Source organism: Vigna umbellata, chromosome 4 (assembly GCF_029865625.1).
Source record: "Vigna umbellata cultivar VRB3 chromosome 4, Vumbellata_1.0, whole genome shotgun sequence".
NCBI classification, from domain to species: Eukaryota; Viridiplantae; Streptophyta; class Magnoliopsida; order Fabales; family Fabaceae; genus Vigna; species Vigna umbellata.
In genome coordinates, this window is record NC_142168.1 from 46,955,844 (window position 1) to 46,979,467 (window position 23,624).

A 23,624-nucleotide genomic window follows, 5' to 3' on the forward strand; every position below is an offset into this window, starting at 1 on the left:
CATCACGAATGACGCACCACCAACGCAAAGAAGAAAGAAAGAAGAAACAATGGAAGTGAAGACTGGTGTGTTAACGGAAATGGAAATGAAGAGAAAGAGAGAAAGTGAGAGTGAGGGTGGAGACTTATGGCTGAGTGAAATAAAAAGTAAAATAGATAGAGGTAAAAGTAAAAAAGGTAAAATTGAAAATTGGAGTGGTGTAGGGAGAAGATAAGAGTGGTGAAAAGAGAGTAACTCTCAAATATAAATGATAAAAGATTATTTCTCTATTCTTCCTCTTCTTAAAGACTACATTGAAGAATATAAATGTAGTAAGGGTTGTAGGCATGATCAAAGACAAAGAGGTATACTTAATAAAAACGAGGTTTAGAAAGAAAAAGAAAACCTAACTTAATTGATTAGAGATCGGAAATTATTTTTTTCTTACACTACCTTATATTTCTTCCTGCATTTTCATATTTTTAAAAATTTCAAAACTATTTTTTACATTTCAAAAAATTTTATATTTCACTTTTTTTAACTGATTTTAAAATTGGTTAAATTTATTTGAAGAAAATATTTTTAACAAATTTCGAAATTTATTGAAATTTTTTTAATAAATTTTGAAATTTTTGAAAGAATTTTTTTTAATAAAAATTTTGAAATTGTTAAAGATTTTTTGAAAACTTTAATAGATTTTGAAATTTACTGAAAAATATTATTTTTAGAATACAGAAGTCCTGGAAAAAAATGCAGCAGTGCTGCAAGAAGAAAACTTCGAAATATAGGGTGCTGCAAGAAAACTCAAGAAGTGATGCCTAGATTTAGACCCAAAAAGATGATAATAAAAAAAGAAAAAGAAAAAACGAATGGAGCATTCTGTCAAAATTAGACGGAAAATAAAAATAAGCAAGAAGCCGACATTGAAGGAACGGTTCTGACTTTTCCTTCTCCCCTTAATTGGAAAAGCCACCTTCAGAGACACACTCCGATCCTCTCTACAACTTCAACTTTACCACTTCCAATTTTCTGCAACAAACACAAAGCACTCGTAGAAGAGAAACAAGAAGAAGAAGAATAAGGAGAAGAAGGAAGAACACCATGTTGAGGCTTGCATTTAAGAGACTGTCTTCTCTTTCCTCTCCCTCCTTCCGACCCTACCACGCTGCTTCCGCTTTCCTCTCCCCAAACGTCGTCGTTCATGATTCCAGATCCCTCCCTTCCTCTCACCTCACCAATTTCCTTCTTCCCTTCAGAGGTTCCCATTTCCCGTTTCCCTATCTCTCTCTCTCTCGCTAGTGTTTCCAAATTATTTCTATTTCACTTAATTTTAATAATTCTGTTGCCCAAACCACTGTGAAGTGACAAAAATATGATTTAATGTCAATTTGTTTAAGTGTAAGCGAATTTGCGTAAAGTTTTCTGTTTTAGCTTCTACACATTTTCATTGTTTACAACTTAATTTAGTTTATATGTTAACTAATTTGCAGAAAATTCCCTACTGTAGCTTCTAAATTTTTTTATTTGTTTATGAGTTAATTTTAACTTCAAAAAAAAAAATCTCTGCTATAGTTGATGTGGTGCTGCAAGCATTTCTGGTCACACAACCCCCTAATATTGTGGCTACTTACCAACTCACATTTCATATTTTTATTGGTTGAATTTTATTAAACTGCAAAATTATTGGAGAAACTAGTTAGGGGCTTCTTTCCATACTTATATAGTTTATCCAAATTTTAATTTTTACTTGTGCATATATATATATGGTGCATATATATATATATATATATATATATATATATATATATATATATATATATATATATATATATATATATATATATATATATAAACCCTATACCCTAAACTCTATATATATATATATATATATATAAAAGCTTTTTTCTTTTTCTTTTTCTTCTAGAAGTGCTTATTGAGAAGTTAATCTAAAGATGGCCTAAATAAAAAGTGACCGTGATAGCTAATGAGAATTAGTGCTGCTAGTATTTATCTTTATTGTCTATATAGTATACTAATGAAAAGAAGGAAATAGTACTTGCTTGTTTTACTTTGGCGTTTAGTTTTGCGGTTTTTAGTTGTACCTATGCCTATTCTTTGTAATTGGATTCTGCAATTAGGTTGAACCATACCTTTTGTCCGGTAATTCAAGGTTAAATATGTTTATAGTAAAAAAATGTTAGATTTGGTCTTGATTTACAGAAATAATATATTTCAGGTGTCAAGTGGAAGGAACCACACTTGACACATTTGCATAAAATATAAATCTTTTTTAGGAACTAAAAGCTAACAATTCCCCTACTTTGATGTCTAAAAATGTATTTAACTCGTTATTGTTTTTTACTAAGGGACTGAATTATGAGTTAACTAATGGAATTTGATTTTGTATAAGGTTTTACTACTGAATCACTGAGCTACACACAAAAAGACAGCATTATTTCTGAGATTCCAGCAACTATTGCTGCTGTTAAGAACCCGACCTCTACGATTGTCTATGATGAGCACAACCATGAAAGGTTTCCCCCAGGTGACCCCAGCAAGAGGGCATTTGCTTACTTTGTCCTTACTGGTGGTAGGTTTGCTTATGCCTCTCTGGTTCGTCTCCTAATCCTCAAGTTTGTGCTTAGCATGTCTGCTAGTAAGGATGTTCTTGCTCTGGCTTCACTTGAGGTTGATCTCTCCAGCATTGAGCCTGGCACCACGGTGACCGTAAAGTGGCGTGGAAAACCGGTGTTCATCAGGCGCCGGACAGAGGATGATATCAAGCTGGCAAACAGTGTTGATGTTCTGTCTCTTCGTGATCCCCAACAGGATGCAGAGAGGGTGAAGGACCCAGAATGGCTCATTGTAATTGGGGTTTGCACACATTTGGGCTGCATTCCATTGCCAAATGCTGGTGACTTTGGTGGGTGGTTTTGCCCATGCCATGGATCACATTATGATATTTCAGGCAGAATTAGGAAGGGACCAGCACCATACAATCTGGAGGTTCCTACCTATTCCTTCTTGGATGAGAACACGTTATTGATTGGTTGAAAATGGTTGTTCTGCATACAAATGAGATGAGTTTACCAATTGGGTTGAGTAAGTTACAATGTGCCTTAAAGACAGTCTTTTACCTTACAGTACTTGTTGAGTCTGTTTGGCAATTGGTTTGTGTAACTTGGAAATTGTAACTGTTACCTTTTGGCGAGACCTTTATAAAAAATCGTCAGGCTTTTTGCTTAGCTTGCGACAAGTTCAGGAATCTCGCATCATGTATAACAATTTTAATATGATTTTGATTATTAGCTATTGTCAAATACAGAATAAAATTGATCTCAACATTCTTTAGCATTCTGATTCTACTGCCTGAAGAAATAGGTCATCTTTCAAAAACGCCTTTAACATACACCATTCCTTTTTCACTGAATTTGAGTTCCTTCCTCATTTGCTCGACTTGTTGATCATCACCTTGGGCAATGATCTCTGATAAGTTTCCATCATCTGCAACTATTATTTTCACTTTAATCTGCTCCTTTCTGGATGCCCGAGTCCAGTAATAAACGCCTCTACATTGACCCCAAATGTAATTGAGTATATCAGTCAGCATAACAAGGCAATAACAGCAAACTCTCAGCTACACCTCCCTCACAACAGAAAACACAATAACCATAATGAAAAGGAAAAGAAAGTGTGAAGTTTTCAGTTTAATCACTTACGCCAATGGACTTAAGAGCGTGATCAAAAACCAGTTGTTGCCAATATCTGGGAAGGTTATGGTAAGCACAAGGGCCACGCTTGCCAAGCTGATGCAAGTGCAGAAGGTTAGTAGTGCTGCTTGACCCCTGCTTGGAACCATCTGTCCTTCAAATCTGCAAGGGAAAATGGGGTCAACATTTCAGCTTATTTCAGCTTGCTCACAAAACATGATCTGTAAGGAAGACATGGGCTTTGTATTTCCAAACAAAGAAAACCGTATCTCCAAATTTGTCTTCAAGAAATTTGATAGCAGAAACCATGACTCTTGAAAATGAAAAAATCCCACCATAGTTTCATATAGAGCATCATCATCATCATCAAGGGAGAACCATCTTTTGGGTTATTAAATTACTTTTCATTGGACCGTCTTGCTATTGCTACATTTTTTATTGCATCAATAAACTCAAGAAACTATTCCCACATTATCCTGAGCAATAAAATTATTTATCTAGTATCAGAGCACCTTCTTACATAAGAACTATTCTACCATTTAGCAAACACCTCCTACCCGCTCCAATGGTGAACTTGGAAAAGGTGAATTCTTGTGTGTAAGAAAACATCAGAATTGAATATGATTACCAAGATATTTAAAATACACTTCTCATGTAAATATTTATCATATATAATCACACATTATCATACATGACTATCATAATAACAATTCCAAAAGTCAATCCTGTGATGAATTTCCCTGACTAATATGTAAAAATACAAGAGCTCATAAAAATTAAACTCTTTCTATTATTTGAAACAAACGGGATGCTTAAGTTTCCCTAAAACAAATTTGAGGCCTCAAAATACAAAAAATACCCTGATAAGCATACTGTGAGAACAGTTAAACAATACATATTGTTTCCTAATTATAGATTGATAGAAAGAAAGGTACCAAGAAAAATCCAAAGCAACCAAGAACATGCACTATACAAGAATGAGACAGTGACGTACGTGATTGTCTCTCCCCTATCAGTCACTGCAAAGTTGTTACGAGTGAAAAACGATAAAATCTCCCCAGCAACTTGATTCGGTGCCTTCTTTTCACCTTCACCTATAAACGTCTTCTGCACAATCTATTTCCCCATCCACCAAAACACACCAAAATAGTCAATGCAACAAAAAACAGGCAACAACCTGAACAAAAAAAGTGCTGGTTGCATTAAAATTGATTGAAAACTAAACAAAATCAGAAACAGGGCTTATCAAATATGAGATAACAAGACGTATAAAATTGTAATTTTTGGTAGGTTTAACCACTCATCTTATTCTTTCGTTTGTACACTTTTTATGTCCTAGTTTCTAAACTTAAAAATTAGTCATTTAGTGTTTTTACAAACATGTTTCTTAATCTGTATTACCTCTGTCATGCGAAATTATAGAGACTAAAACAGTTAATTAAGGACTAACACAAATTAGAACGATTAAGAAATGCATTGAAAAAAAGAGTTTTGCTAGCATTTCTTAAACAAAATCTAACAAATAAACATGGAAATTACCTTAGACTTGACAGAACGTTTAATGAGGGACCAAAGGCCAGGCACAGAGATGACAAAGAGACCCAAAGAAGTGTAATAGCTAGCCAAAGAGTAGCCCGCACTATCAGCCAAGAATACAAGACTATAAGGGTTTTGCTGGTGTTGGTGGATGAAGAAGTCAGCAAGAGCATAAGAAGAAACCAAAGGGTCATGGAGTGACACATGAGCCACATGTTTCCTTTGCTTTCTCTCATCCAACTTGAACCTCACCAAAGGGTCTACTTGGTGGAGTGTGAGGCCTCTGGTTTTGGGAGAAATTGGAAGGGAACATAGAGGGTGTGGATGAGAAGGTAACAATGCCTTAGTTACCACCATTTTAGCTTAAGAAGAAGGAATAGATACAGAGATAAGGTTGTTTGGAGTTTAGAAAAGTTGGTTATGTTGCATAAGGGCTTCTTAATAGTTGGATTCGATGATGTTGGAAGACACAGGTTGTTTGAGGCGATGTCTTGAAAGTGATGAAAAACCGAAGCCAAAATGGTGCCACGTTTGGGAAACTAAGAAAGGATGATGATCACACATTTGTGATAACTGGTTATTGTATTGTTCCCGTGTAAGGGTTATAGTTTTTTAAAACTATTTTATGAGTATGAATATCGAGATTTAATATTAAATATTTATGTTTGATAGAATTCATAAGAGAACTTCAACTAAGTATACATGTTTTACTTTTTAAAAAATCTTTCCTTTAATTTCTTAAAATATTTTGTTGAAGATCTATAAATCTAAAATAGTGAATGTAAAAGATTAATTAAAATATTTAGATGAAAAATATCAAAATAATGTATAAAGTTGTGTTTATAAGTCTTTAAAAATGAAAAATTACGAAAAAAGCATTCCAAAAATATTTTAAAACTTTAAATACTAAACATATCTTTGAAATTAATAATAGAACCAGTCTTATCTAAAAACAAATCACGTTATAAGTCTTTAAAAATGGAAAATTACAAAAAAATAAAATAAAATTGCAGCATTATTTTTAAAACCTAAAATAACAATAAATATATCAATAAAAAATAAAAATCACAAATATTAGATTTTTTTAGTATAAATTTTATATTTCATAAAAAAAATTAAACTTTTATATTAAAGAAGTTTTTCCTAGTTGATAAAATAAAGGTTTAATAATTGAGATTGTTCTTATTTTCGGTGACTTTTCTTAAATATGTCTCTTACTTTTTTTTTTCTCAATTGGGTCTATTTTTGAAAAATTGAAGCGATTAGGTCATTATCATTAGTTCCTTCATACTAACACCGTTAAAAAAGTATCACATGTCAGTTTGTGGTCTTTTTTTAAAAGTAAAAAAAAAAGTTGTCATGTATTAAGCTAACAGTACCACATGTCAGTGTCAAGTCATATGTCATTGCACGTGCTATCAACCATAACGGTCAGGGGGTTGTAAGGGATTGAAGGGAGATCTAGGAATTTGACTACCCGATCTTGAACAAAATTGTGGTCACTACCACCGTCAACGAGAATAGAAACATGATTGTTGCCGATTTTCCCTTGGAGACGTATGGTGGATGAACCAACACCGTCACTGAAGGCATGGAGGCTGACCTGAAACTAGAAAAATAATATAGAATTAGTTAATTAAATATTACTACAATTAATTATGACGATAAAGATAACTTACATCAGTTGGAATTTTTCCTCCTTCATAATATGTAATAATTTCCTTCATATATTGACACACGTAATACCCACAATCATTGTCGTTGGGTTGTCTTGGGCACTAGAATTCCAAAATTAAAAAAACATTTTTATAATTTGAACATAAAAAAGAACCAAAACTCTAGTATACTCCAAACAGATTCAATGCTTGATAACAAATAACTATATACCATACACAAGTTTAAACTCTTAATAATAAGTTATGCTTTCATAACAACCATATACTCCTCCAACCAATTTCACAATAATACATGTTATTTAACTAACCATTACCATGCAACAAGGAAATAAGTCTTCAACCATTCAAGAATACAAGTTATTCACCTAATCAATACGATACAAGCAGCCATAATGTGAACTAACAGTCACATAAGGTCATTCAACAATTTAATTATCACAATCAAGACTACACTACACAAAACATACTAGAGTAATGTACCTTAATTGTTGTCCACTTGATATTGTTTGACTTAGACTTTGAAACCATGTTTCCTGTTTGAGTTCGATAGGTTTGTATAACCCTAGTGAAGAAATAAAATTAAAGCATGTATAAGTAAAAACAACACAACTAAAAGTATACAAATATGTCAACTAAAAGTATACAACACGTATATTCTTACATGTCAAACAATTTTTTCAAATGTTGCCTCATATTAATGTTTACACTGCCACTGGGTCAAGATAATGAATTATCTCTAGTTTAAGATTGGTTCCCAGGAAGACCCAATGTTGACTACAATTTGAAATGAATCAACAAAATTAGAATTCGTACATCAAACTTTGAAAATAATACATTGTTGAGAAAGTTGTAAAGTAAAGTATTACCCGATATTAATAGGTGCAAGAACAAACTTATCAATCACCACATTATCAAGAAAAAGAGTAACTATTTTTTGCATTCTGTCTTTCATTGGTAGCTCATGTGTTGTGATTTGGGGTGATAAAAAAAAGAATGCCTTATCATTTGGCTTGACAAAATTTTGATATAGGTACCTTCTAAAAGAAAAATATAAGAATGTATTAGCAATATGATAAAGTGTCAATATAATAATGAAGTTAATGATAAAATGTACTATATATTTTACCCGATATATATAGAAATTGTAGTTGCACCTAGCCATGCATAGTTAGTAACTTCTTCAATAATTTCTGCATTAACGATTTCTTTATGATTATCTAGTCCAAATATGTTTTTGTCCATTTGTATTGGAGGAAGTGACTCTGATGGCTTTAGTTTCATGTATGAAGAGAGACAATTGCACCATTCAGAAAGATTGGAGATGAAACAGTGTACGAGGAGTATGTTGAATGGTCATTTTCCCTTGACATTTTTTTAGGTGTGAGACACATTCATTTGTATCATTCATCTTTTTCTTTTTAGGTTGAGTAGAATCCTAAAACATCATCAATTAAACAAGTTAGGTAATAGCTAAAATATGTTCATAAATATGAATGAATACAATGGTATAAACATACCTCATCACTAATCTGTATGAAATTCATTGGCCATGCCACAAATGTACCTATTGCTTGTCCTATTGCCATCATGTCATCATCATCAATTGGTATAGACAACGATACATTTGGCTCCAAAGCAATATTTATACTAACTTTGACATGTCCCTTAGGTAGAGGTCTACCATGTAGTGTATCATTTTTAAAATTATGCAATTTTCCATGGGCAACCAAGCAAAGTGATGGTGATAATGTAAAAAATTTACAACTCGAGACCCCTTACATTATAAAACATAATTATAAAACAATCTTCAATGTGACTAGATATGAAGACCTATGAAAGTTTAAAGTAAGCAAATTAAAGTGATAATGAAAGTAATATAGATAAGTTCGTTACCTCGGGAAAACTATTTGATGACAATGTGCAACTCCCTTGGCCACTATTAATGTTAGCTTCTTCAGTAGTATTTGGTGTGCCAATTTTCGATGCGAAATCATATCATTTTCCATTTGTGTCATTCTTTCCAACATGTCTTTTACTTGAGCAGTTAATTTATCATGCTCATGGTGCATATGACGCTTTTTGGATGGGAAATAATCTCTATGACCGACTCCAAATCTCATTCCCCTAACACGACTTGGATACTCTGGGAGACATAAAGCTTGACTTAGAATGTCGGAGTGATCATTACTCATCTCTTCTGAATTAGTTTGTGACAATTGAACCTAAACAAGAACCAAACCTATCACATTTATTCTCATTTCATACACACAAATATAATATGAAAACATATTACTTATACATTTGTCCCAAACTTGCTGAGTTTCTTCGTTTTCAATTGCCTCGCTTTTGTTCACACGACCATGCTTCTACAATTCTTGACGGAGAATTTATTAACATTTGATCCCGAATCCTTTATCTAATTATTGTGAAAAAGATCAAATTAGCTAAATATCAATAACTGAAAACTGGCCATGTAGGTACATTTTATTTTGTTGGGTGAAAACTGGCCATGCAGGGGCTGTAGGGGTACACGTGAAATGTGCATGCATGGGTTCTATTATGTTTTCCAAGGGCTACGTAAAGTTGGAGAAGGAAGGGAGATTGAGTTGGTTCTTACGTTAGAGAGTGCAAAGAAAGAAAGTGTTTTGAGTAGGTTTTATTCTGAAGTAGTATGCAGGAATGTACATGCACTAAGCTAAGCCAATTTATAAAATTCAATTTCAAATCACAAGCGGTCTATACAAACTTAAAACACCAAATAGAATTCAAGTCAAGTAACATGAAAACACATTTTACCACTAAGCATGTATATCATATCAGATACCATAATAACCATTCATTAATCCAACATCATTAAGTAAACAGAGAAGACACAAATTTATCAAAAAAATTAAGTAATCCATATACAACTTAGCTTATTCTTTCTAGAGTATACCAATACAATCAGTCCAACAGTTATGAAACACCATAAAAGAGCATCAGAGTTGCACATTAGTTATCTTTCAATGCCAAATCACATCAGTTGCAACGTTACACTCATTAACCGATTTCAATTTTACCCAAGTATTATCAAACAATAATTTAATTGTCAAAACTAATGCCAAACAAATTTGAACAATCCAAAAATAGTTTAATACCAAATATATGTAAACTGGAATACATTGAACATATCCTATGCATTCTGTAAAAACTATTTATTGTGCCCAACACCAACACTCATCAATCAAACATTTAAACTCATTGCATACTCCCTAAGTACTTATCTATTCTACCACTCATCCACTCTCTTTTCTTAAAGTCTTAGGTTAGAGTACAACTTAAATCGATTAACACATTACTCATAATATGTAATCACAACTTTCACAGGTGTAACTCTTAATTACCATTCAATTTTTTTCTTTATGTGTATATATATATATATATATATATATATATATATATATATATTAGTCTACTAAATTAGTTTCTTCAGGTGGCTAATCAAAGAGGAATGTGCAGTAAGGTGGTACTGTGTGGTAATATTATTGTAGCTTTAATTTAGTTATGAGTACTTTCCAATTGTTCCACCATGTAACCACTGTTTACTTTAACCCAAATCAAATAAAAAACACCACTTCTCCTATTACCTTATAACACTACAAAAAAATAGATTTTTACCGGGGGTTATTTTTTCCGTTTCCGGCGGTTTTAACTCCCGGAAAATATGTTACCCGCGGTTAGGAAAACCGTTGGGAAAACCTGCGTCGCTAAGTAATTACCGGCGGTTTTTTAAAAAACCGCCGCAATTAACGGGGGTTTTGAAAAACCGCCGGTAGTAGTGGGGGTTTTACTAAAACCGCCGGAAATAACCGGAGTTAAGCAAAACCGCCGGTAATTTGTGAGGGTTTATGAAAACCGCCGGTACTTTTGAGGGTTTTCTAGAACCACCGGAAATATATATAATTTGATTTTTTTTATTATTCAAAAGACTTGATTATCATTAATAAACCAAAATTAAATAATATGAAACCAAAATTAAATGTAAACATTAAATATAAACCAAAATATTATTATATAAATTATAAACATTATAAATACAATTAATGTTTCTTAAAAATTAAAATTAACATGTTATGAATAATAATTATAGTTATGTACTTCTTCATTATTTTCATCATTTGGTACTTCTTCATTTTATCCATCATTTGGTACTTCTTCATTTTATTCATCATTTGATACTTCTTCATTTTATCCATCATTTGATATGCTTCCTTTTTCAAATACCTACAATATAAAACAATAATTAGTTAATAATATTTTAAAATAATTATTAGACGAATTTAAGAACTATTGATGTTGAAAAATGTTAAAATATGATTTTAATAATAAGCACTTTAAGGTATTAAATTATTTGTCATAATTTATTTCGTATTATAAATCATAAACACTTTAAGGTTAGAAATAAAATAGAAAAACAAGAAAATCACCTATCAGATTTTAATAATAAGCTTCAAGATTTTGCATAAAATAAGATAGATTTTTCCTTTAGCTCCCCAAAATCATATCATTCAAATACGCACCTAGTTTCTGAAACATAGCTGAAACAACTTGTAATACTCTATCCCAGACTATAGTAATAATCAAGTAAGCTCTCAATAGTTGCACAACAAAACTTGCACAAACAGGAAACTAGAGGAACAAATGCATATCAATGAAGAAACAAAAGGAGATCAATGAATAAATGCAAATCATCATGTACACCTTAAGAAGATGCATTAAATAATTAACAAAGCACGTTTTTAGTACCCCAAGCTTCATCCCAGAGAAAAATGTTCATCTTTTTGAATCATGACAAATGTTCATCTTTTTAACAGGTTAACCTTTTTTATAAACCTTTTTAATCTGAGAACTAAGCCTTCTCATAACTAGGTGGGGCCAAAAACATAGATTTAATGATATGAATTACATATGCTTTTGCAAACCCATTTAGAGTAAAGTCTCTTTAACTGGTTACTCCAAAAGTTCAGTTTAGTTTTAATTCATGCCTTCTAGTCAGTCTATTTGAATTTGACCATATGGGCAACCCAACTAATCCAATATCTTAAGAACTGTAGCTATCAACATGGTTAGTTTAAGCAATAAAAATAAAATCAGTACTACATAAAAATGCTTACCATGGACCTCATCAACTAATCGCTTGAAATCCTCAAGAGTACCATATCTGCTACTAATAGCAAAATAATTTGTAACCTGCACCATTGAATCAATGTTTGAACATGTCACTAAAGGTCAGAGTGGTAATAAAATTCTAGCAAAACTTATAAACAATTATAAGCAGCATGCCAGTATGTACAAGGTGTGCACATAGTTTGTGTCAGTGTCAAGACTTAAAAAAAACATGTATGCCTTTTGTACAATTCATACACATAACTTAAAATAAAGAATCTTAATCATTGTGTAATTACCATGAGAAAAATAAGAATTACAACATTAACTTACTCTGTAACCAATAATAAAATAATCCTTATGTTCAACAATTACAATCAGCTGGATGACATTGTATCCAGCTTCCTTAATGTAAGGAAGAACCTGCATTGTTTATTGAGAATATTTTGCAACAATAAAAAATCAACAGAACCAATTACAAATATAGACATGGAAGATATGTATAATGGAATAATTATAAATTCCAACCAAAAGAAATGGGGGAAACCTTGTCTGTGAAATCATTGAATGAGGATATTTTGGGTTCAGAACCACTAATTTCAACATGAGCATCGTATATTCGCTGGGATTTTGGTACTTTGGGACTTCTATTTTTCCACTTTTATGCTTGCTCAAGGGGTGGTTCCAAGTGAATTACATAAGCTTGCTTCCCATCAACCTCTGCAATGCATTAAATCAGCATCATTGATAACACAAATCAAAGGACCTCCATCTCCATCCTCCAAAAACAGAGTGACCAAAGGTCCAGACGGATTTTTCCATAAGCACTTTAAGGAAAAACTATATAAAAAAGTTACAAATAAAAATTTAACATATCTTCTTATTTTAACATATCTTCCAAGTCCAAGATGCATTATAGTTAATATGTAAGAAACAATCATAAGAATCCATATAAGATTGAATAACTTTCAAGAATCCTTATAAGATTTACCTGGCTGCACATATGTACCCCAAGCAGGCACCCTCTCCAATGGTAGATTAGGAGTGTTTTCTGATAGTGGATAGTGACAAAGAAAACTCAAACAATCTGTAATGTGCCTTGTGACTAGGGGTAAATGCAGATCCAAGAGATATTTGAAGTAATTAAGAATGCTGGTCTTAGATTTCCGTGACAAAAAAAGGAAGACATTCTTTCAAGACATCAAGAATATAGAGAGTTTGTTGAGCTTCCTCAGTTCCTTCACCAGTACTTGCATTTGCTCCACCAACAAGCAATATAAACCAAACGCGACTTCACCCAACATTTTCACCACTGCAAGCCACCGTGAGAAAAAATTAGAACCTGCGAAAATCCCCAAATCAAAGACCAGAAAAATCCCTAATCACGATAACCCTAACTCAGGCAGATGTTCAACCCCAAATTCGCGGACCTTAATCGCGAGTTTCTCCACGTCGCCGGACCACTACAACTCTTCCATGTAATCCACCGCAAACAGCGCCTCTCGCGCCTTCATCTTCTTCGAGCTTCTATGGAAACCTGCAAAATCAGAAACCCCAGGCAGACCTACAGATACATAAGGAAATGGTAAGTGTGAAGACAATGGAGAGGGAAATAGAAAATGGAAAAAAGGAAACAGATGAAAGTCGTGCAAATTATTTTTTTAACAATTAAGCTGAAAATTACTCGAGGTTCTCAAAGCCGCAGGAGATAAACCCCTATTATAATACATTATTTTTGTAGTGTAATCACCCATTTTGGTTTAAGTCTCTTCCTCTTACCTCCACATTTACCACCTCAAAGCACAAGACTTTTAGCAATTTATCATTTAGAAGTATCCCTCCTAATTAATCTACTCCTTATGGACACCGAAAATTAGTAACACACTATTGTTGAGCAAATTTCGAACTCAAGTCACAATTAAACAAATATATATATACCTTATAACATGATAAAACATGGAAACTCACCAAACACATAACTATACCAGTCAATTTAGAAAATAATACTAACTAGTTAATTCTAGCAGCTTAACATAGATAACCAGAAAACCTGTTAAGCATACTACTTTAATTGCCTAGTTACACTATATAAGCATGAACGTCATAATTCCTCAATCCTAATACATATGCAACATTCACCCATTGTTCATAGCTATACGAATAATTTAAACAACATAACATTCTATAAAATCCAAGTTTCCTCTAAAGCTAGTTCATCACCGAATCATGATTTGTTCCGTTAATAATCATTCTAACACATCATAGTTCATATATTCCTTATCCAAACAATAACCATAACATTCCTAGTTATTTGCTATATATAAAGCATTTAATTAATAAAATATAAACTCTGACAATTTCGTAAGACATTAACCATAATTCCTATTATTTTCCAGAATTACATTATAAAAAAAATGCAAACCACAACCCAAGCACCAAATTATTCCAATTTGCTTTCAATGCTAATAATCACTTGGACAAGTTATTTGATAGTAATAACAACCACCATTATGAAATTATAAAGGATACAATCATAATTAATTTAGAAATATTTAAAGTACTATCCCTTTACTCATTCTAACCAATTTTAATTCACTTTGAATTTATAGTCAATTAGTTATTCTACAATATATTCATTCTTATTTCTAGTACATTCTTATTAGTCTAATGCATAGATTAAAACATAGGGACACACCTTCATAATACATAATTTTCTCTTTCACATATATTATGCTTAATTACAATTCAAGCCAAGTTAGTTCCAAGATATTACAAATGACTAGACTAGTTCTTAATCACAATGAATTCAAATATATTGTCATGCCACTTCACGTTTCAACTAAAGTTACACAGAGAAAACATTTGTACCTTAATATTAAGGTATATACATTATCCTATAGCGACCTTTCTAATTTCCAAAGTTTGTTCCTTTTTGTTATTTAACACTTCAGTTAATTTATTACAACTCCAACCTTTACCCATTATTCTTTTTTCTAATCAAACAACATAGAGTACACTTATTTGCTTCCCTATTAAATTGTTCACAACACAAACAGACCTGCATAACATTTTTCAACCACATACAGACCTTCATAATGTGCATCTCAATCATGCAATCATTGATCAGAAAAACAATATAACATCTGAATCATCCAATCATCCATAGAACATGTATTTATAAATAAAACATAAAACAATCTAACATAATGTTCTAACATCCAAATCATCCAATTGATCTAACATCCAAATGATCTAAACTCCAAATGTTATAATATCCAAATGTTTCTATAACAACTAATAACAAAATAAAACTAATAATGTACATAGTTACCATCAAAATGATCTTCATCATCCTGCTCCTCTATAGACGGCTGGACTGGTCTGGGTTGGACTGATGTGGGCTGCTGAGGGACAGCGGGTGACGGAGAGAGTCGTGGCTGGGTCGGAGGGATAATGAACTGATCCTGTGAAGTTTCATGCAACACTCTCATGATCAGGGCCTTAAAGTTTCTAAACTATGCTCTCAAATCAGTGATTTCCTGGTCACGTTGCTTCAGTGCCTGCGTGAGGCGGACAACAGCCTCGTCTGTAGTAGTGGTGGAAGAAGAAGGTTAGTGCTTCAGAGTACCTCCCTCGATGTTGTACAGTTTGCAGCAAGTTGTCCTGCACCGTACACTCGTCCCTTTTTCTTCCCACCAACGATGTCGACCCAACACTGTGTCCTACGGATGTTGTCTTCTACATTACTCACATCATCCGGTGTAGGAGCTGACTCATGTTCAGATCTAACCTGTGAAAGTCTCATAGAAAATTCTTTTTGTTCAAACATTAAAAGCAATGTTAGGGAATGATATAATAACATAAATGAAAAATTACTAATAGTAATAATGTTATTTGCTTACATGTGTCTTCCGAGATCTTTCATCAACAAATTCATTAGTGTCTTCCGAACATGAGTATGTGCAAAGACCTCATCAACATGGACCGCTCGTCCCAAAGCTTGTGCTTGTAACATAATTTAGAGTTACAAGTGTACATATGAAATAGAAAATACATAACTTATATATGAAAGAAACAGAAAAGTAATGAAAGTTTAACATAACCTCTCCTGCATTGCGGGCATCCCTAAACATCTCTGACAACCGATGAGATGCTTTCATGTGGAAATTTCTTTGTATTTGTGTTTCGTGTTCAGGTTTCCACTACACCTTCATCTATAACATTAAACAGAACAAACATTGATTAATGAACATATTAAAATTGAACGTGTGATGGCCTGGGAAGCAACCCTAGATGGAATAAACCTACATAATAAAAGTCATTTGAATTAATGCAATCTGTAAACATCAAAATGACTAAAAAAGGGGGTTAAAATCTTACCCTTTACCATATGGCTCAATCCATGGTCGATCATGGAGGGGTGGGTCAATACCTTCACCATCACCAGTTGAATCTGGATCAGTAGATTGTGTGACAGTCTCAGAAGACAATATACAAGATGAGGAAGGTATAGAAGTAGAGTCAAGGGGAGGAGTGGGGTAATAAGCACATGGGGAGGAGTGAGGGTTATAATCACAGGAGGAGGAAGAGGATCTACTGTAGGGGTATGAGAAGGGTGTGTTGTAGGGGTAGGAGAAGGGTGTACTACAGGAGTAGGAGAAGGATGTATTGCAAAGGTAGGAGTAGGGTCTACTGCAGGGGTAAGAGGCTGTATTGTAGGTGTAGGAGGAGGCCCCACAGATGATGGACTGGGGGCAGCAGTGGTAGGTAGTTTAGCAGGCACCCTAAGTACATACTTTGGTGCCTGCCGTTGTGATGAGTCAATATTTTCTTCACTTCACTTAGTTTATTGTACTAAAATTAATCAGGGAATTTTGCTTAATTGTCTAGTATTTTCCCATTTTTCTTGATTGCGCTTAATTCGATCAGAAATTCTTATTTTAATTAATTTGAATTATCTGAGCTAATTATTTGCATTAGTAATTGCAGGAAAAATTTTGGAAATACAATTTGGAACATTTGAAGGTTAAATGAGAAATGGCAATTGAGCCCAATGCATCTCAGCCATTTCAATTTTCGCACAGTGCTGCGTGAATGTTGTGTCAACTTGTGTGTCTTCATTCGAGTTCAATTCTTATCCGTTTTCCATGCAATTTTTTTTCATAGTTTCGTCTAGATGTCTATTTTCATGTATAGTTTTTATTTTGTTCAAATTCATTATGTGTTGTTCCCAGTATTTGTTTTACTCCCCTATGTCAGTCTAGTGTTTATTGTTTGAGTACTTCTAATCTGTTTGCATTGTTTGCTTGCTGTTTGGTACTTGTGGTGGCTGGAATTGATCATTATATGGTGCTAAGACCTCCCAACACTCTTAAACAAGGATTCAACAGTTCATATCACAGTTTTGGCAAAACATTGAAAGCATCTCGTTGAGAAGGAAACACTTGAAACAAAAGACCACCATAGTTCACGTTTTCTTTGGTTTAAGAGAATGTAGTACTGCCATTGCAACCATGGAGGGGCCACTTTGAAATGAAGCTTACATTTTGTTTTATATAGGTAACATATGTGATTTTTCTATTGTGCAAAAGGAGCTGCCACAATTCCCACTCACGGTAGTCATCTTCCAATTATAATGGGCCCATGAATAATTCATTTTACAAGCAAAGTTTTGGATGGAATCAAAGTGGGAGCCGCGAGAATTTTCTTTGGCTTAGGAAAGGATGTAGTAAACCGTGAAGCATAATGGAGGGGGCCACCACTTGGTTGATTGAAAGCTCATAATGGATTCCAAAATGCTAAGGGGAATGCCACGGCACAAGAAGGGAACATCTAGCAGTTGCCACCTACGTATTCACACATATATTTCTCATTTTGAAGAGTACAACTTCCGTCCAACTTCATATCACAAGAAGGAAAATCAATGATCTTAGAATGGAAGCACATCCAGCAGCTTGTCCAAGCAAAGAAGAAGAAGCACACATGCTGCAAACAAGAGAAGCAAACCGAGAGGAAGAATGATGTCTCGGCAATGAACAGCTACAGCCACATCCAGGAGCATCACGTCCAGCTGATATGGAAAAGAAGCACGTGGAAAGAAGCATAGTTGTTGGCTGGATGAGTGAAGAAGAGAACGGTGCAGCAGCTTGGAATGGGAGCCTTGAAAACCATTTCCGTGAAAGAAGAAGTGTGTGCAACGTAATTGAAGAAGAAGACAAGAAGTGAGGGCCCTACCCTATTTCCTTGGACATTTAGGAGTTGAAGAAAGTCTTCAACCTACGGGAGACAAAAACAAAACCTGCTACAAACCAAAACGGGCAGTAGACTAGGCAGCAGACTTCCTACGGGAATGTGTTAGAGAGAATTGGCTATAAAATGCAAGCAACATCAGAGAAACAAAATTATTAGTTTTTAGGAGTAGATTTTAGGAGTAGAATTAGGAGTTACGTTCTGAGTTTCTCCTCCCCTCTTGGGGAGGTTTTGTGCTTGTTTTAGTTTCCAGTTTCATAATTGAATTTTAATTGAATTTTCCATTCTCCATTTCTCAGATGTTCGTTGAATTTTATTTTCATTTACCGTTTTCTGAAATTATCGTTTTATGAATTTACCATTTTTTTTGAACTCTCTTTATTTTACCGTCTGCTGTTACGTTTTATGCATGTTTACAGTTCCAGTATTTTAATTTCAAACACTGCATAATTTTTCGTTTTCTGTTTTTACTGTCTTTTACCGTTTGTTTTTACCGCTGTTAAAATTTATTTCAGTGTTTTTAATTTTGTCTTATTTAAATTCCAGTAAATTTTAATTTTACCACAACCAAAAATCTCAAAAACCCCCCATTTCGTGTAAAAAAAAATCTAAGACTAAACCAACACAAATTGGTCCTTGAGAGACGACCTAGGAGTCACTTCCTAGTTATACTGCATTATTTCGTGCAATCAAATTTGACGGGTCGCGACGCCCGTATCACGTTGCCTCTTTTTAGACCTTGCTACCCCCTTTCCTTTATCAGGACATTCTAAACCTTGTTCTGTCATTACTGCATTGAAATGGTTACAAATAAATCGAAACAATAGAAATGAATAAGGAAGGATGAATACAAATTAAAATGAATATAAAATAATTGCATACAACTTTTAAGATGGTATTTTAGATAACTCTATTGAAATGATAGTTCAATTTCCTACTACAGATGTCCAACATTCAATCGTCGTCATCATGATCTCCATCTTCATCTTCTTCTTCATCATCATCATCATCATCATCATCATCATCATCATCATCATCTTCTTCTTCTTCATCATCATCTTATTCTTCTTCTTCTTCTTCTTCACCTTGTATTGCTGCTTCTAATTCATCTTCATCACCATCAGGGTTGACCAATGCAGTTATATGTTCAACCTCAATAATTTCTTGTGGTTGTGACATTTGGTCAAGTTGGTAGGCAACATCTTCCTCAACCTCATTTGAGTCAATGCGGCCTCTAGGCTTGGTTTGTATTGCTACAGCCCAACCACGCTTGTCAATATTGCGGAATGGTGGATATGACACATAATAAACCTGTCTGACATTAGTTGGTAGAATGAAAGGATCAAACGATCCATATCTTAATCTCTGGCTGAGTTCGACAATATTAAATCGTGGATCCACTCTAGTACCAGCTCTAGAAGGATCAAACCATTCACAATAAAAAAGTACTACTCTGTTTCAAGAAGTAGTGCTGTTGTACTCTAGCTCATATATTTTATGAATGATGCCGTAGAAATCATCATAACAACCCTCTGTTAGGCCCTTGACGTACACACCACAATTTGTTGTTTTCTTTCCTTTAGACCATTCATGTGTGTGGAATTTGTAACCATTGGTGAAGTAAGTGTGCCATTCTTTGACACATATCATTGGCCAATTCGAGAGATGTCTTAACTCTTGAACCGTGGGAGTTAATACCTGATTAAAAACCTACAAAGATACTAAAAAAAATTTAAAAGCAAGAGTCAAATTAACCTTGCTCTAAACATATGAAAAAGTACGAACCTGATTTATGAACCAATGGGGAAACTCTGAGTGTATTCTAGCAGAAGCATTTCCTTCTACGACTTGCTCAGCCACAAGAAATGAGCTGGTACAAATGAAATGAATTAGTGTATAACAATTGTACCATTGCAAAGATAAGAGTTGGATGATGACATACTCAAGGTACGACTTAACTTCACTGCAATTGATTAAGACATAGACATGAGCAGAGTTGAATTCAGCGTCAGTAAACCAATGAGTGAATTCTTTTCCTGCATGACGACTTAATTGTCAGAAAACTGATAATGCACCTTAATGTGGTTCAACTTGCCATTGCATTTCATTTCTGACATGAGTGGGGGACAACATGAAGTTTTTGAAATAATGTGAACAAAAATACGTTGTCTCTCTGTGCAAGTAAGCTGCACAAATTGAGCCTTCTACTCTAGCTTTATTTTTAACGAAACGTTTGAATTCTCTCATAAACCTTTCAAATGGATACATCCACCTGTATTGCACAGGTCCCCCAAGCCAAGCTTTATATGCAAGATGATTTGGAATATCTCCATTGAATCAAAGAATGCAGGAGGGAATATTCTTTCTAATTTGTAGAGAATAATTGGGATATTTTCTTCCATCTTTCTAAGGGAATTTTCCTTTAGTGTCGTGCAGCACAAATCTTTAAAGAAGTTACTGATTTCTATCAGTGGATTTAACATGTGCATTGACAAACAACTGAACGTAAGAGGGATGAAAGTCTCCATGAATACATGACAATCATGACTCTTCAACCCTTGAATAGTATCGTTCTGAACATTGGCACATCTGGACAAGTTAGAAGCATATCCATATGGCATTCTAAGCTCCTTGATCTATCCACACACTATTCTTGCCTCGTCTTTTGATATGGTGTAATTTGCTTTTGGTTTAAATAATCGACTGTTACCTTGGGCCTTCAACTCTTAGTCTTTTTGTCCACAATACAAAGGTAAATCTTTTCTTACTTTGTTATTATCTTTTGTCTTACCAATAACATTCATAACCGTGTTGAAGACATTGTCAAAGAAATTTTTTTCTGTGAGAGTGACATCGAGGTTGTGTCTTAGCAAGTTGTTTTTCCAATAGGGAAGATCCCAAAATATGCTTCTTTTAGTCCAATTATGCCATTCTCCAAACCCTTCTATCCTATTCTGACCAGATTTAGTGACTTTTGGATAGTCTTTCACTCTTCTCCAAACGTGTGATCCAGTCAACTTCGGCGGGGGCATATCCGTTTCAACTTGCCTTTTGCGAAATGCCTTTTTGTTTCGTCTAAAGGGGTGATCGATGGGCAAGAACCGTCGATGGCAGTCAAACCAACTACTTTTCCGACCATAACTCAATTGGAATGACTTTGTATGTTCCATGTAATGTGGACAAGCTAATCGACCATGCATGCTCCAACCAAATAACATGTCATACGCTGGAAAGTCATTAGTAGTTCACACCAAGGCTGCCCTTATAAGGAAATTTTGCTTCCTTGAAACATCATACGTCCAAACACCATTCCATAGCTTCTTCAAATCATCAATCAAAGGCTCCAAATAAACATCAATCGATGATTTGGGATTAGATGGACCTGGTATTATACACGATAAAAACATGTAAGGCTTTGTCATACACATCTCAGGTGGTAGTTTGTATGGGGTAACAATCACGGGCCATCATAAATATGGTGATGCAGATGCCTGAATGTACGGGGTAAACCCATCACAGCATAGACCAAGTCTGACGTTACGCAGTTCACTAGCAAAGGATGGATGTTTACGATTGAAGTGCTTCCAAGCTTCACCATTAGAAGGATGACGCAAAAATCCTTCAGTTTTGTTACCATCATGCCATGTCATGTGTTCTAATGTTTGCATTGAAGTAAACATTCTTTGTAATCTTGGAATTATAGGCAAGTAGAACATGGACTTTAAGGGAATTAGTTTTTTTTGCCTCCGTCCAGCATGCAACATATGATATCGAGGTGAGCCACAAAACTTGCATTCAACCAACAATGCATCATTTTTGCCACTGTCATTGTCATAGAATAACGTACATCCATTAACACAACAATCAATCTTCTTGACTTCCAATCCCAACTTTGAAACACATTTTTTGGCTTGGTAATAATTCTTCGGCATAAAATTGTTTAGTGGTGTCAAATCTAACATCAATTTTGTATAGAAGTCCACTGCTTGAATGGGAACATTCCAATTAGATTTGCCAGCCATGAGTCTAATGCACACTGACAATTTTGACTCAGATGAACCTTCAAATACAGGTAGATTTTCCTTTGTCAGTAAATTGTAAAACCTCTGAGTGGTTTCATTTGGAGACTCTTCATCATGACTATCGTTTGCTTCTTGTTCGGCATGACGACGAAGAGGATTATCGACCATCTCTTTCATATAGGCAAATTGATCTATCTCAGATGTATGTACAATAGTATTCGAACTTGATGCAATCCGCTTTTCAGCTGTAGTGGAGATCAAAGGAATTTCTTCACCATGAAATGTCCAAACCGTGTAATTAGGCATGAACCCTTTTTGGTATAGGTGAAGTTTGACGACTTCATCTTTCAAAATCCTTGTATATTCGCACTTGATGCATGGACATCAAATCCCTCCATCAAGAGCATAATATTAATATCGTCGGGTTGTCTCCACAAACTCTTCAACTCCGATGAAAAAAGATTCCTTCAAACCTCTCCTTCCACTATAACAATGGTCGTACATCCATCCACGATGGTTGGGAAAATGGGTCATGTTCTATGACAAGCCAAACAAATAAAACTTAGCCAAAACAACAACACTCCATGTGACATAAGTAATAAACCTATTACTACTCAAGTCGAACATGAAAGTAATAAACCTATTATTCAATAAGGGCATGCAAAGAGAAGTCCTTAGTATTGAAATGCCTTAGACATCCTAAGGGGCTATGTATTAAAGTTGGAGGAGACAACTTATTACTATTGAAGTTCTCTTGTATAGAGTACTTCCAAATATTTTGTAGGTTCTAAGTGTTTATAATATTTTTACCCTTCTCATTGCATTGAGAATGTGTGTAGTACCATAGGATTTTAAATGACTACTTAACTTAATCAAGTTGTTGCCTAATGAATGAAATACAATATACATGAACATACAATATATACATCAACATAATTTAGGCAATCAAATATCTATAAAAGCATGGATATATAATACATATTAACATAATTTAGGTAATCAAATAGCTATAAAAGTATCTAGTGACAATCACACTAGTTAAAATAAGTCTACATTGGAGCCTAATTGCAAAATTTTACCCTTTAAGCACACTTTTTAGGTTCTAAATACTCAAACTTTGAGTTTGAGGTAATTCTTTGCTTTTGACAAGTTTCCTAGCTTCATTCCACTAGTTTAGACATGGTAGAATGTTTACATTACTTAAAATAAGTGTACATTAGGTCTGGATGCAAATTCTCACCTTTTAAGCACACTTTTATAGGTTCCAACTACTCAAAATTTGAGTTGTACCTAATTCTTTGCTTTTG

At 34.1% G+C, this 23,624-nt stretch overlaps 3 protein-coding genes across 16 annotated transcripts; 1 reads left to right on the forward strand and 2 right to left on the reverse strand.

The window, feature by feature from the left end:
• The first annotated feature begins 801 nt into the window (after positions 1 to 801).
• Positions 802 to 3,224, forward strand: LOC124830210 (cytochrome b-c1 complex subunit Rieske-4, mitochondrial). Its single transcript, XM_088114116.1, has 2 exons — positions 802 to 1,237; positions 2,390 to 3,224. Exons 1-2 carry the CDS (start codon positions 1,081 to 1,083, stop codon positions 3,031 to 3,033), a joined length of 801 nt encoding a protein of 266 aa, XP_087970242.1. The 5' UTR covers positions 802 to 1,080; the 3' UTR covers positions 3,034 to 3,224.
• Positions 3,225 to 3,256: 32 nt separating this feature from the next.
• On the reverse strand, positions 3,257 to 5,758 carry CCB1 (cofactor assembly of complex C). The gene is made up of 4 exons (XM_088114115.1): positions 5,229 to 5,758; positions 4,684 to 4,805; positions 3,699 to 3,851; positions 3,257 to 3,548 (listed from the first exon to the last, which is right to left on the reverse strand). The coding sequence occupies exons 1-4, from the start codon at positions 5,580 to 5,582 to the stop codon at positions 3,362 to 3,364; spliced, it is 816 nt and encodes a 271-aa protein (XP_087970241.1). The 5' UTR covers positions 5,583 to 5,758; the 3' UTR covers positions 3,257 to 3,361.
• A 734-nt stretch (positions 5,759 to 6,492) lies between these two features.
• On the reverse strand, positions 6,493 to 13,950 carry LOC124835468 (uncharacterized). 14 transcript variants are annotated; one of them, XR_015786210.1, is made up of 13 exons: positions 13,477 to 13,724; positions 13,038 to 13,358; positions 12,594 to 12,766; positions 12,380 to 12,469; positions 12,055 to 12,130; positions 9,201 to 9,317; positions 8,795 to 9,123; positions 8,419 to 8,477; positions 8,028 to 8,336; positions 7,768 to 7,938; positions 7,563 to 7,675; positions 7,382 to 7,463; positions 6,568 to 6,834 (listed from the first exon to the last, which is right to left on the reverse strand). XR_015786210.1 is itself a non-coding variant. In XM_088114119.1 (10 exons), the coding sequence occupies exons 6-10, from the start codon at positions 12,064 to 12,066 to the stop codon at positions 6,622 to 6,624; spliced, it is 735 nt and encodes a 244-aa protein (XP_087970245.1). In that variant the 5' UTR covers positions 12,067 to 12,130; positions 12,380 to 12,469; positions 12,594 to 12,766; positions 13,038 to 13,358; positions 13,477 to 13,610; positions 13,826 to 13,950; the 3' UTR covers positions 6,493 to 6,621. The 14 variants fall into 14 exon arrangements, 9 of the variants coding, with proteins under 9 accessions (XP_087970245.1, XP_087970244.1, XP_087970251.1 ...); XM_088114119.1 differs by lacking the exons at positions 7,563 to 7,675; positions 7,768 to 7,938; positions 8,028 to 8,336; positions 8,419 to 8,477; positions 9,201 to 9,317 and adding exons at positions 6,905 to 7,003; positions 13,826 to 13,950 and having other exon boundaries at positions 6,493 to 6,834; positions 13,477 to 13,610; XM_088114118.1 differs by lacking the exons at positions 7,563 to 7,675; positions 7,768 to 7,938; positions 8,028 to 8,336; positions 8,419 to 8,477; positions 9,201 to 9,317 and adding exons at positions 6,905 to 7,003; positions 13,731 to 13,826 and having other exon boundaries at positions 6,493 to 6,834; positions 13,477 to 13,610.
• Between the last annotated feature and the right edge of the window lie 9,674 nt (positions 13,951 to 23,624).